This window comes from Cavia porcellus, unplaced genomic scaffold, assembly GCF_034190915.1.
Source record: "Cavia porcellus strain 051 isolate PalLab524CR breed Dunkin Hartley unplaced genomic scaffold, mCavPor4.1 scaffold_32, whole genome shotgun sequence".
Taxonomy (NCBI): Eukaryota; Metazoa; Chordata; class Mammalia; order Rodentia; family Caviidae; genus Cavia; species Cavia porcellus.
This window is the reverse complement of record NW_026947515.1, coordinates 36,733,191-36,746,725: the sequence shown is the minus strand read 5'-3', so window position 1 is coordinate 36,746,725 and position 13,535 is coordinate 36,733,191. Positions and strand designations below refer to the sequence as shown.

Sequence of the window (13,535 nt, the reverse complement as noted above, 5' to 3'; positions counted from 1 at the left end):
CCAGCGCAGTTCCCACACTGCCGAGGCAGCGGCCAGCCCTCAGCATGCACTGCTGAAGGAGATGGAGAGGGGGCATAACCCGGGAGGAGGGACCGAGAGGGCCTGGGAATGCGGAGAAATGTGTGACAGTGACCAACTTAGAGCGCTGGACGGGCTACGGGGGAAGACATGGCAGAGGTAGCACTTGCACCGCCCCTAGAGGACAAGGCTTTCCAGCCTGCAGGGACGGTACAAGTGGTGTCCAAGGTCTCTGTGGGAGGCACAGTGGCTCCAGGAGCTTCACGGGGAAAACTGTGGAGCCTGGTTTTCCTCTGAACACCCAGCATCTGAATCTGGGTGCACCATGGCTGCTCGGGGAATCGCATGAACAGCCGTGCCAGGGAGGGTCACATGGAGACACAGTGTGGCAGAGTCAAGGGACTTGGAAAAGCTGTGAGAAGAAGTCAGGAACAGTGTGAGGAGCCTCTTCTGTCGGCTCAGGACGTGGAGCTGGCCCTGCCTGGCCCTTGCTTTGAAAGTGCTAAAAGAGCAAACCGGGTCTCAGGCTGTAGCCCAGAGGCAGAGCCCTTGCTGAGCATTAAGTGAGACCCTGGGTTCTACCCCACACCAAAACCAGCAAAAACAGTTTATGCTACACTTTTACACACCACTGCTGACATCAAACGTGTAGTATCTCCCAAGGGATTTTCTCTGTAGGTGCCAATAGGGTGTCCTGTGACATAATTTGCTTCTGGTGCTGACCACCAGACCTAGTGCAGACCTCACAGCTCAAGGGTTGGGTCCCACAATCCGCCTCCCACTTTGGACACTGTTGAAAGCCTGGGCCTCCTGTACTTCTTACCGCCCAGCTGTAAATCAGGGGTTCTCATGACCCCACCTTGGGTTTGATAATTTGCTAGAATGGTTCACATAAAGGGTCTTAGAAGCCAAGTACTATGTATGCACTATAATCCCAGCCACTCAGGAGGCTGAGGCAGGAGGATTGCTTGAGCCTTTGAGTTTGAGCACAGGGAACATAGCAAGATCCTATATAATAGATTTTAATTAATTAATTAATTTAAAAATAAAGGACATTACAATGGATACAAATGAACAGCCAAATGGAAGCGATGCCTAGGATGACGTGTAGGGATTTTCTTTTTCTTTTCCTTTCTGGATAAGAAATCAGTACACGTATGGTCTTACCAATCCCCAAACACTCTGAACCCCACTATCTAGGGTTCATGTGGAGCTTCCATTATATAGCCTGATGGTGTAAATCACTGACCATAGCTGGATGCACTGGTGCACACGTAATCCCAGCTACTTGGGAGGATCACAAGTTCAAGGCCAGCCTGGACAACTTCTTTTGACCCTGTCTCAAAATAGGTAAAAAGGAAAGACGATGTAGCTCAGGGGTAGAGCCCTTGCATAGCACCTAAAAAGCCCTTCATTCAGCCCCGAGTACTGGGGAGAAAATTGCTGATTGTTGGTAATGAACTCAATCCCCAGCCCGCACCCCTCCAGACACTGAGGGGTGAAGCTCAAAGCTCAGGGGTAAAAGACTCCACGGCTGGTGTTTCCACACCAGCATGAACTCAGCTACGACGACAGAGGCTTATTCCACAGAACAGCAGACGTTCCCGGCACCACTGTCACTCAGGAGATCCTGAGGGCTGACAGGAACCAGGACAGAGACCAAGTATACGTTTCTTGTTACATCCCGACCTCACAGATGGAGAGGAGGCTGAGGCCGGGCACGCACAGCCTGGGCTTGGGGCCTCAGCCCCCCAGACTCTCCTGCCTCAGCAGGAGTCGGAGGCAGAGGCTCAGTCACACCCCTGTCTTCGGCTGGGAGTTGGGGGACTCCAGGGAATCCCAAGCCTTTAGATTGTGACCCTTCTCAGATACGCTGGAGACATTTCTTGGTGAATGGATGCACCCTGAGACGGTATCCTTAAGTGAAATAAATCAGACATACAAGTGTAAATGCTGCATTGTTACTCTGGTGTGAGAAACCAAAAGCATAAATAATGACCAAAATGTACAAAAGGCATTGCAAAATAGGACAAAATGGGGGCTGAGGATTTAGCTCAGCGGCATAAGCGCCTGCCTTGCAGGCAGTCGTGAGTTCGATCCCTGGTACCGATAAAAAGGAAAAAGACAAAAAAAAAAAAGGAAAGAAAGCTTTTGTAGATGGAGGGGGAGGAGAGGCTGGAGGGAGGGTAGGGCGACGGGGAAATGCGGGATTTGTACCTGTATCATGTACAGGTACAAATTCTCTATGATGAAGGTGATCATTATGTGTAAAAATTTTTTTATCCTTCTCCCTATTTATTTGTTCCTTTTGGAATTAGAGTTCTTCTGCCTTCTGCCGTCCCCACATTTGCTCACAGAGGGTGGTTGCTGGGGGTACCCAACCCCACCATCCGAGCTACCTTTAGGCTGGGATGAGCCATGGAAGCCCAGCTCGGCCACCACTCACTCCAGGTTTTTCCCGAGCCTCTCCCTGCCCTGCGGTCTCATCCATCCTGAAGGGTGAGCACATTCCCTCCTGCAGGGCCAAGTCCTCCTCCAAAGGACAGAGAGCCAGGGAGATAAGCAAATGGCCCCCCCACCTTGGAGACAGGCCCGGGCAGAAGGTTCTGCTGCTATTAGGATCCTCCTTAGAGCCTCCTTCCCTGAATCCCTGGCTTTCCTCCTCCTCTTTATCTGTAACAGCCTTGCAACCAGGGAGGGTACAGCGGGGGCCCGGCTTGTTCTCCTCTGAGCCTCTCTGTGCAGCCATTCCCTCGGCTTGGAAAACTTTTCCAACATTGTCTATTTCTGTCAGGCCTCGCCATGTGCAGGAAGCCTGTCACTAACAGGTCCCAACCTTTCTGCACCCTTGTCATGGTATCGTTGCTCTGGTAGTTTGTCAGTAACTTGTTTGTCTCCCCTGATGGATTCTAAATTCCGAGAACAAGGACTTCATCTGGCCTGGGCACGACACACCTCCTGTCTTCAGGGTGGTGCCTGACTCCTGAGCAAAGTGTTAAACAAGCTTCGTTGAGCACATGAATGAGGTGGAAAGGCATCTCGGTTCAATTGAAGGAAAGGAGATTAAAAAAAAAAATCAAGAGCTCACTTGCTGGAAGAGGTGGAGATAGAAATTACTAAACCTCATCCTACGTGTTCCAGGAAGCCCATCCCTGCCCCTCTTCTAGGTTGGCACTTGTGCCCACATGGGTGGCTCTCCGCAGGCCATTACTAAAATCCTCCTGTTTGTCATCCTACAACTACGCAGAGCCTTGAGACACCTTTTCCAAAGTGCATTTGTCTTAGTAGCTTCTATTTATTTGTTAAAGGTTTCAAACGTTTATTGTTCACCAGGTATGTGGTGCACACCTGTAACTCCAGCACTTGGGAAGCTGAAGCAGGAGGATCACTGCGAGTTCAAGGCCAGCCTGGGCCACATAATGAGTTCCAGTCCAGCTTGAATCGCAGAAGGAGACCCTGTGTCAAAAATCCAAAACAAAATGAAACGTCTATTGTTGACTCAGTATGGATCACAGAGGAAGAATAAGATGCTGGTTAAGCACCTTCACTGGCTATACAGCCAGTGCCACTTTTTAGCTTGATCTAGTGGGATACTTCTGACCAGGATAAAGAAGCTATCATCTGGTGACCTCTGAGGAAGTAAATACGCTACAACTATGTGCAAATCCTGAGTCCCAGCTTGGTCCTCCTCCAGTGTCTCCTCTTGGAGCTGGACCTGATTTTTTTATCAGTCTCCCTTCGAATCCACTGAGAAATGGGACGATTCTGCTTTTGCTTCTTGGGCAGGAATTGCTTGGTTCTGGAAGTTCGTGAGAAGACGTAGTCAGACTTGGACACACACACGATGCCAGGCGGGAGCAGAACCTAGGTCGATTTTAGAACCACTGCACACTCCCTTCTGCGTACCCCAAATGGTGACTCTCATATCCCTTCAAGCTTACCTGAAATGGACCTAAAAGCCTTTGCTGCCTTCACGGTAGCTGAGACCTCAGCTCCTGAGTCCGCCTGCCTGAGTCTCAATTCCAGAGTTACCTTTACCAGGCTCCGAGGCTGAGCAAATGACTTCATGTTGTGAATCCTCCACTTCCTCCTCAGGATAAACCTTCTAAGAGTGTCGGCCTGATGGGATTATTGGAGGATTAACTGTGTCTACTGTGTGGTAGCCAAGTCTCCAAAATACTTCCTTGGAAGTCCCCTCCTGGTGCTCACCCTGCAATACAGTCCCTTCCCACAGTAGATGGGGTTCCTCCGGATGATTGATGGAATACTGCAAACGAGATGGCGACTTTCAAGCTTAGCCAGAAAGTATGGCCTCTGTCTTGTGCTTTTTTTTTTTTTTTTTTTTTTGTCTTTTTCCTTTTCATCGGTACCAGGGATTGAACTCACAACTGCCTGCTTGCAAGGCAGGTGCTTATGCCGCTGAGCTAAAAATCCCCAGCCCCCTGTCTTGCGCTCTTGAATTGCTGCCTCTGAGGAAAGCCAGCCACCATGTCACAAGGCTACTTAAGTAGCCTTTTGAAAAGCTCCAGTTGTCAAGGAGCTGCATCCTCTTTCCAACATCCAAAGCCAACTTGCCAGGCTTGCAAGGGTGTTATTTTGGGAGGCCATCCTTCACCCCCAGTGAGATCTCAGATTTCTGCAGCCCTAACAGCTTGAGAGGTCCTGAGCTACAGCCATCCAGCTTAGTGGCTCCCAAGTTTCTTTTTGTTCCAGGAATCAAACTGAGGACCTTGCACCCGCCAGGCACAGGTACTCAGATGCCACTGAGCTACAACCCGGTCCGCAGTTTGTTCTGACATACAATAAGCGTACAGTGGAGGAGGTATCATGTGACAAAACGTGTAAGTGTGAGTAATAACCAGGTCAGAGTCACCAGCATTTCTACCTCCTTGAACATTTCTCATTTCCTGGTCGGAGGTTTGAAACCCTTTTAGTCTGTGTGAACTGGGGTCACCCTGATGAATTTGGGTTTTTTTGGTCTTTTTCCTTTTTATCGGTACCAGGGATCGAACTCATGACTGACTGCTTACAAGACAGGCGCTTATGCCGCTGAGCTAAATCCCCAGCCCCGATGAATTTGTTTTTGAGACAGGGTCTCCCTGCATCATTCAGGCTGCCCTTGAACTGACCGTGTAGTTCAGGCCAGCCTTGAGCTCACTGTGGAGCCCAGCGGGCGTGGAACTCACGGTGAGCCTCTTACGTCCGCCTCCTAAATACTGGGATCACAGGTGTAATCGCAGCCCTACTCACCGCAGAACAGTAGATCTTAGTTCCATACAACTGTAGCTCGCTCTGGAATTCCAGTTCCTATAAGTTGAAAGAGTGTGCTTTTGTTGTAAGCCACTGGGTTTAAACAAGTGGAACTGTGGGTAATACGGTGCACAAATGTTTCCAGTTGTCATGACATGTTGTCTTCACACAAGTAAGCCATCATTAAGCCCATCTTACAGGTGGAGTTACCAAACGATGTGCTTGATATACGCATCGAGAAGGCAGCAGGTCACGAGCTCTGGACATTCCTTGGGCAGTCCTAGGCTCCTTCTTCTGCCCACTGTTCCTCTTAGCTGTTGTTAAGGGAATCATACCTAGTGGCACAAAACGATTGCATTACATACCTGAAGTTTATGAGCCAGGAATTCCAATAGGCCAGTGGAGTTGATTTGCCCCTGCTCTGTGACATCTGGGCCTTATTTGGAAAACTGAAGGTTTGGGGATTATCTGACAGCTGCGGGGTGGGGGGACAGGCAGGGCTGTCGCACCATCCTGTCTGGTAGCAGGACTTGGCCTCTCTCTGAAGCTTTTCCATGAAGATTCTTCCTGAAGCTGAGCCTCTTTGTAGATGATGACCAAGTTCTGAAGTGAGTGTCCCAGAGGCTACGGTGGAAGGTGCCAGCCAGCTCCTTCAGGCACGGGCCCAGAGAGTGGCATAGGGTCATCTCTGCACTGCTTTATTGGTCGGCCTGTTACACAGTTCAGATCGAAGGGAAGGATGCACGGACCCTACCCCACCATGACAGCGTGTCAAAGAGTTTGGGAGCCATCTTTTAAAACCACCTCTTAAAAACACCCACAACGAGGGGCTGGGGATTTAGCTCAGCGGCATAAGCGCCCGCCTTGCAAGCAGGCAGTCGTGAGTTCGATCCCTGGTACCGATAAACAGAAAAAAGACAAAAACAAAAAAACCCAAAACACCCACAACAGCCTCCCTGTTTGGTGAAGGGCTCAGAAAGGCCAGTCCTTCCCCTTAGTTCACATTCCAGCAGCCAAACTCTTAGATGCATAGAAAAGACACACAAACTGGGAGTGTAGCCCAGGCGTAGTGTTTGCCCTGTACACATGAAGGCCTGACCTGCAACACAAAAAGAAAAAGTGGAAAAGCGGCACAAATGCCAGCTGTCTCCCATGTCACCTTTTCAAGAAGAGCCTACTAGAAGAACATTCATCCGAGAGCCCTGTGGCCTGGTGTCTATGAGTGCCAGGCACAGGAAATGAAGCCCACAAACCACTGGACAGTGGTTTCATAGGGCACTGTGTTGTCTACAGGCAAAGAAAAACACTTTGCTGTAACCGGTGCCACAGCCGACACCTGCTTAAAGGAGGGACTCTGCTCTGCTGGGGCACCAAGCTGCTTTTCAGAAGAGGCAACAATGTCTCAGTCAGATCAGAAGGGCCTCCCAGGTAGGGGGTGATTCAGGTGTGGCTTGCAGAGTGAGAGAGTTGCAGGGACTCGTGAGCACCAGATTCCAAGAAGAATTACAAAGGTGCATCACGTGGCCTTGTGGACATCAGGGAAGAGAAAGGAAGGTGCTGTGCATAATTACAGCTGGCGCTGCTGGGAAGCTTGAGAGCACCCACAGAGAGTCACGGCGTTGGGACGTATGTTTGGCCACGTGGAGTCTGAGGTGCACACGTGTGGGCGTGTGAGTGGAGATTCCAGTTAGATCTGTGTTTGCGTCGCTCTGACCTGAGGAGCAGTTCACACACACAGAGGTGGCTGATGGAGAGCGTGAACGTCAGGGTAGAGTCGCCAGGTCTACACTGTAGGCAAGGAGCAGCTGGAGAAGGGCTTCAAACCTGAGATGAGGGCAGGCACTTAACGAACCTCCATTTTGTTATGCCCAGCCCCAAGCGATTTACGTGAATTTCTCTGGACTTTGCAACAATTGTATTAAGGCAAATGCTACTACATTTCATCGATTTAGGGTATCGATTACAGAACATACTATTATTTTATGTATTGCTAAGAAAAAAATACCCCCCAATTAAATCATGGCGTACTTTATATTTAAAGCACATTCTGGTTTTACGGTTATTAAAATGCAAAAAGAGTCAGGTGTGGTGGGACACACCTATAATCCCAGCACTCAGGAGACTGAAGCAGGAGGGTCACTACAGGTTCAAGGCCAATCTGGGTTGCATAGTGACCTCAAGGTCAGTTAAATACACACACACACACACACACACACACACACACACACACACACACACTAAAAGAAAAAAAAAGGATGCCAAAAAAGGCCATGAAATCAAAGACAGATATTATCTGTCCATAAAAGAGCAGGCTAAGCATGGTGGTAATGCCCTTGTTAATCCCAGCTAATTGGGAGGCTGAGACGGATAGAAATTTTGATCTGAATCTGAACAAGTTTTTGAGATCTTGTCTCAAGATAAAAGTAAAAATGGGTTGGAATGCAGCTCAGTGGTACTCCAGAGGGCTTGCCTAACAGGCACAGGAGCTGGGTTCCCGTTGTAATGCCAGGGATATGGGCGGGGGAGAAGTTACGCTGGAGCTGAGGCTGTGTAGCTCAGTGGTAGGTGCTTGCCTAGCAAAGCTCTGGGTTTGCTCTTCAGCACAACAAATAAGGAAACCTGTTCAGATAGATTCAATAAGTTGCCCAAGGTCCAATAAGAGACACAGCCAGGATTTGAAACCCAACACCTCAACTTCAAAACTCAAGTTCTTATTGAAGCTATTGAGCTAAAGCTCACCAGCACAGCACCTGCCTGGCAAGTGCAAGATCCTGAGTTTAATTCCCAGTACAAAAAAAAAAAACAAACAAAAACCCACCCGAGGTCTTAGCCATTGTGTGGCCCTAGCAGGCGGGCTGTGAGCTATGCGGAGTTTTTGGAGGACCAGTGTGGCTCTGAGGGGGACGTGTATTTGAGAGGGGCCAGGCAGTGTATAGGGGGACTTGAGTCCACTGTGAGGGTTGGGGACGAAGGGCGGGAGAAGGAGACCCTCCATGTGGGCATGAAAATAAGAAAAATTCAAAATGTCGAGCCCTGGCTAAATAAGTAAGAAAATAAACAAATACAAACAAAAACCAAACGCCGAGCCCAGAAAGGGAAAGCACAGGAGAGCACTAGGCAGCTGCTGCAGCTCCCGGGACCCGTCTGCTGGGCAGTCAGGAAGCGAGGCTCCTCAGCCTGCGCCGGGCAGTGCTGATACCCTGTATGTCAGTTAGACGAATAAAGGGGCTGCATGATCTTGTGTGATCTGGGTCTTATACTTCACGTGTCAAATTTTAAAATTTTCTAGGCTAGGTGAGCGCTACGTCCTGAACTGAACCTTGGGGTTGACGACAGCCTCTCTTCACATTCCATCTCCAACCCACCAAACCAAAATCTCTCCATGGACGGAAGATGAATACCAGGTTTCTCAACCACTAATTATTGACATTGAGGCAGGTTAAAGGTTTTTTCCTTTTTGAGATTTTGTTTGTTTGTTTGTTTGTTTCGTTTTGTACCGGGGATTGAACTCACAACCTTGCAGGTGCCAAACAGGCACTTATGCCACTGAGCTAACCCGGCCCCAGGTTAATTTTTTGTTGTGAGGAGTTTCTGTGCATTGTCAAATGTTAACAGCCTCCTTGTCTCTTCTCACAAAATGCTGGTAGCACAGTCTCCCAAGCAAAACAATACAAAACGTCTCCAGCCATTGCTAAATGTTTACCAGGTGCTAAATCGCCCTGATTTGAATCCCTGAGCCACACTGAGAGCCTCCAGTGCCCTGCCACCTCCCCGGTGCAGACAGAGGCCAAGCAGAGATGGAGGGCATTGAACAGCACTTTTACCCGGGTCCAGCAGGAGGGAAGCCTCTGTAGGCCAGGGCTGCACAGTGTTAACACAATGGGCCGATGCATGCCAGCGGCTGACTGATGTGGTCTCACCCGAGCAGGAGGGAGTTTTCCAGAACTCTTATTCCCGGATTCAAAATCAGCCCCGGGAGGCCTAGAGGCGATTCTGGGGCAGACGCCCCGATGTCTGGGAATGGCAGAGGGGGTGAGGGAGTGGGGTGATGCATGCAGGGGATTCTTTCCTTGTGTAGATAATTTCCTGGCATCACCCACTGCTCTGTCTGAGTGGCGGAGGGCCAGGGGGGAGGAACTTTCCAGACAAGGGTGCCTGGGTTCTTGGAGGGCATTTGATGCTGGACTGATCTTGGGACATCTAGGTTGAAGGCTCTGGAAGACTGAGTCTTTGGGGGCAGGGCTAAGGGACAGCTGATTCGCCAAAGGATGTGGACATTGTGTATACCCAGTCCTTAAGTTCCTTCACAAGTTGCCTTTGGCTTGGAGTTTGCGGTTCCTGAGGGAAGAGAGGATAGGGCCCAGCTGAAGTCCAGGAAGGGGGCTGGGAGAAGCGACAGCGGGTGGCATTGGAGAGTCCTGCCCTCCATCCGGCAACTCACTCCACCAGGAGGCTCAGGGCACCCAGAAGCAGGAAAGAGCCAGAGACAGAGAAGAGCAGGATCCTGGCTTGCCACAGATCGTGACTTCCTGCAGGGAACGCAGAAGGCCGTGGATGAGCCCGGCGGCCACAGTGCCAAGCCAAAGGCCCTGGGTCTGGGCAGGGCGGGGCAGAGGTCGCAGTCAGCACCTGGCAGGCAGCGTTTTCGGGGCCAGCAGGACACCTCGGTGCCCCGGCAGGTGGAGCAGTTGTACAGGATGGTGCTGCCCCCTGCAGGAGACGGAAGGAGGGAGCAGGCGGGGAAACCGAGGCTTCCGCCCTCTCCTAGCTGCCCGCTCCCAAGCCCCACGTCCTCGCCCCCCTTGATTTTTCTACTCACGGCAGGCAGGGGCACAGAGAGCTGAAACGAAGGACAAGGAGGGGATGGGGGCGGGCGAGCCGCTCAGCCACACCCCACTTCGCCCCAGATCCTACTCACTCCCCGTGCCCTGCCGGCCCGCACCTTCCCTGGTGTACTGCGGGATCTTGGTCATCTGCAGCCACTGCCAGTACGCAGGGAGCGAGGAGAAGGAGCCTTTGATCTCTGGGAGGCAGAATGCAGATTTTGGTTCTTTTTTTCTTTTTTTTTTTTTTTGGTACCTGGAATTGAACTCACGACTGCGCGCATGCGGCTGAGCTAAATCCCCAGCCCCTAGAGTGCAGATTTATATCTCGGGGTCTCAACAGTGCCAGGTCACCCCGCCTCCCTCCAGCCCTTTCCTGACAAGCCCCCCAGTCTCCACCTGTGCTCTGCCCTCCCTGCATCCCACTCCCTGTACCCCCTCAAACCCTTAGAGTTCACCTTCCCTTTGACCTCACCCATGACCCTCAGGACTCTGTGAGTCTTCTCTGTGATTCTGTTCATTGTCACCTCATCTGTGGAGATGGGCAAGAATTTCCTTCTGGGCAATGTCTTAGTTTCTTGAGATGGGGAGTTACCCCAGAGGGAGAGGCCAGTGTGTTCAGAGAGGAATGTGGACTGAGGAAATCACATGCCTCTGCCCTTGGAGGGTGGGGGTGACCACTGTGGGCCTGCTCCTGGGTGGCGGTCTTACCTAAGGCAAAGGCTGAAAAGTCTGGAGAGACCCATTCCTTCCACTGGGTCTCCAACTGAGCCAGGCGGCCTGGCAAGTCATGGGCTGGGAGCCGGCAAAAGATGCAGGCCTGGGAGGCTGCCAGGAAAACCCCGCCTAGTATCAGTGCCCACATAAAGCCTGCTGGGGGGCGGAAGGGGAGCTGGTCCACCTGGACTGGAAAGCCTTCAGAGCGCTGTGTGACTGGGTTCCAGCCCTTTGCCCAGGAGGTTCTTGAATATTCTGGAACAGTTGGAATTTCTAGAGTGTTCCAGAACAATGCCACCGCTCCATCTAAGGCTGAGTTTCAGAACTCAGAAGAAGACATTTCTGAAAAGGTATAGAAAACAGAGGCTCTGTTGCAAGGGGGATGGGGTCCCTACAAGTGTGTAGCTCAGAAAGCACTTTTATTTTTCTTCTTATGACAGTCAGTGATAAATAATGAGAATTCCCCTTCAGTGAAGAAATCATGCATGTGCATCCCATCCACTCAGGAACTCAGAGATTCCATCCATTCCCAGATCCTCCCCCACGCTCCCAAACTCTTTGCCTCTTCTGTGTGCCCAGGGCAGCCTTGGGCCTTCCCCCAGCTATCTCCTAGCAACAGGCCCATGGTTGCTGGGGCAACCAAGCATTCTCTACAGGTCTCAGAGGCCCAGCTAGGCCCAGTGACTTCTTTTACTTCTCACAGGAAGATCTTAGTGACTCACAGACAAATAGGCCCCTCCTGCCTACACGGTGATTCAGGCACATACACACATGCACGCATACACACACACCCTATGATTAAACTAAATCTTAATCTACTTACATTCACACCACAGATAAACCCGGCCAGAAGAGTTGCTGGGCAACGTCAAACACGCCTGGACATGCAGGGACCACACAAGGACCATCACGTAGACACTGTAGTCAGTGGTTGCTAAGGACCCACACATTAGTCAGACACTGGCTGACATGCACACACCTATGAAGGCCATGAAAAAGAAACCAGCTTCTCCCTGTAGTAAACTCTACCTTCAAAATAGGGACACTTCAGGGGCCTTGTTCCTACCTCCCATATGTCAACCTATGGAGGTCTTGCTGTCACCCTCAGTAGGTGGCTTGAGACACCAACAACCTCCCTTTCTGTGTTCCAGAGAGTTCTGGGGTCTCTTTGGCCACACCAAGCCATTCAGCTCCAAGAGGAAAAGCCTCAGTCCAGGAGACCCCACATCAAGGTAATTCAAATTATCCCCTTTCCCTCAGATCTCAGTGTCTGTCCAGGGTTTTGCCCAGGTCTAGGCTGGGCAGAGATGTGTTTCCCACTTTTGTAGACCTCTGAATACTGAGCTTCAACAGAGATACTGGAGGTCTCTAGCCTCAAGTAAGAACAAACCAAGAGAATCTTCCCTGCCCCACCCCACCGCAGAATAACACCAGTCCAGACCCCTTGGATCACTTGTGAGCCCTCAGTAAACTCAGGTTTTGGAATTCCAACCCACGTCTGGGCTCCAGTCAGGTGCAGTGGGCCCCCCCGACCCTCAGAGCTTCCACACTAGAGCTAGAAAGAGGCTTTAGGGGGAGTCCTTACCCCCACCAACTGCCCCATTGGGTCTCTTCCCCACAAGCAGCTGAGCGCCACATCCTCAACACCGCACAAAGCGCAGAGATCGGGAGTTGAGCAGGTCTTCAGGGTCAGGGAAGACAGAGTCCAGGCGGAAGCCGTGCTCCAGAGCCACGCGAAGAACCTCCTCCAGGAAACTTGGTGTCCCCATCACCTCGCGCCGCTCTCCTGGCCCTCCAGTCCACAAGGGCTGCAGGCCCAGTCTCTCATACTCCACCTCGGGGAGCTCTGTGGGGCGAGGGGCCCACTCCAGGTGAAAATGTGGGCCCCCCTCTGCCCTGTCCCCGTTGGCCACACCAAATCGGGCCTTCATGGCAGCCAGACACTCTGGGTCAGTGCAGAAGAGATTGGCTCTGAAGGTGTCCACCTGGACAGAGCTCAACTCATAGTGGTGCGGGCCCCTGCGAGCAGAGAAGTGTACCAGGCGGGGGCTGGCATCCACATCTGCGTGAAGCAGGGCAGCTGTGGGTGCAGGTGTCCCCCGAGAGGCCTCCAGTTCTCTCAGGGCATCCAGGAGTGGCCTGATCTGGTAGAAGTCAGCTTCTGCCTTGAGAAGTGCTGTCTCTCCATACCCAAGGGGCAGGTCCAGTCTGCCCAGTCGCAGGAAATTGAGGATGTGGCGGAAGGCCTTGCCATCGCGGTCGATGAAGTAGTGGCCACCTCCTTGAGGGTTGCCATTGGCAGATATGGGAGTACCAGCTCTAAACATGGCCCCCAGCATGGAGTCTGGGAAGCGAGTCAGGGTCTCCAAAGTGGTGGAATACAGTGTGCCCCCCACATTCAGGGTCACGGGGCCCCCAAAGGAGGGGGGCGAAGAGGGCACAGGAGGAGGGGAAATTTTGGGGAGTACAGGAGACAAGGAAAGAGAAAGAAAGGCAGGACTTCCGGATGTGTGCAAGATTAGATGGTATGGTTCAGAATTGCTGGTTTGGAGGCACAGGTTGGAGGACAGGTCAGCAAGTTTGTAGCTCGCCCCACGTATTTTGGTGGTGAGGTGAGAATTCTGGACACAGAAATCGCTGCAAGGTTGAGAGAACAGATGAAAAGAGCAGAGGGCCGCCAAAAAGGGGAAGGGAGCCTTCAGTCCAGACGTATCCAGTTCTGGGTGG

The 13,535-nt window shown here is 51.6% G+C and overlaps 2 protein-coding genes across 4 annotated transcripts; both read right to left on the bottom strand.

The window, feature by feature from the left end:
- Window positions 1-1,024: 1,024 nt before the first annotated feature.
- On the bottom strand, window positions 1,025-11,013 carry Tmem95 (transmembrane protein 95). 3 transcript variants are annotated; one of them, XM_023563554.2, is made up of 7 exons: window positions 10,803-11,013; window positions 10,567-10,623; window positions 10,211-10,291; window positions 10,088-10,108; window positions 9,898-9,978; window positions 9,710-9,797; window positions 1,025-9,606 (listed from the first exon to the last, which is right to left on the bottom strand). In XM_023563554.2, the coding sequence occupies exons 1-7, from the start codon at window positions 10,954-10,956 to the stop codon at window positions 9,573-9,575; spliced, it is 516 nt and encodes a 171-aa protein (XP_023419322.1). In that variant the 5' UTR covers window positions 10,957-11,013; the 3' UTR covers window positions 1,025-9,572. The 3 variants fall into 3 exon arrangements, with proteins under 3 accessions (XP_023419322.1, XP_063097998.1, XP_023419320.1); XM_063241928.1 differs by having other exon boundaries at window positions 9,710-9,978; XM_023563552.2 differs by having other exon boundaries at window positions 1,025-9,978.
- Window positions 11,014-11,179: 166 nt separating this feature from the next.
- On the bottom strand, window positions 11,180-13,147 carry Kctd11 (potassium channel tetramerization domain containing 11). The gene has a single exon (XM_005002113.4). It carries the CDS (start codon window positions 13,145-13,147, stop codon window positions 12,449-12,451), a length of 699 nt encoding a protein of 232 aa, XP_005002170.1. The 3' UTR covers window positions 11,180-12,448.
- Window positions 13,148-13,535: the final 388 nt, after the last annotated feature.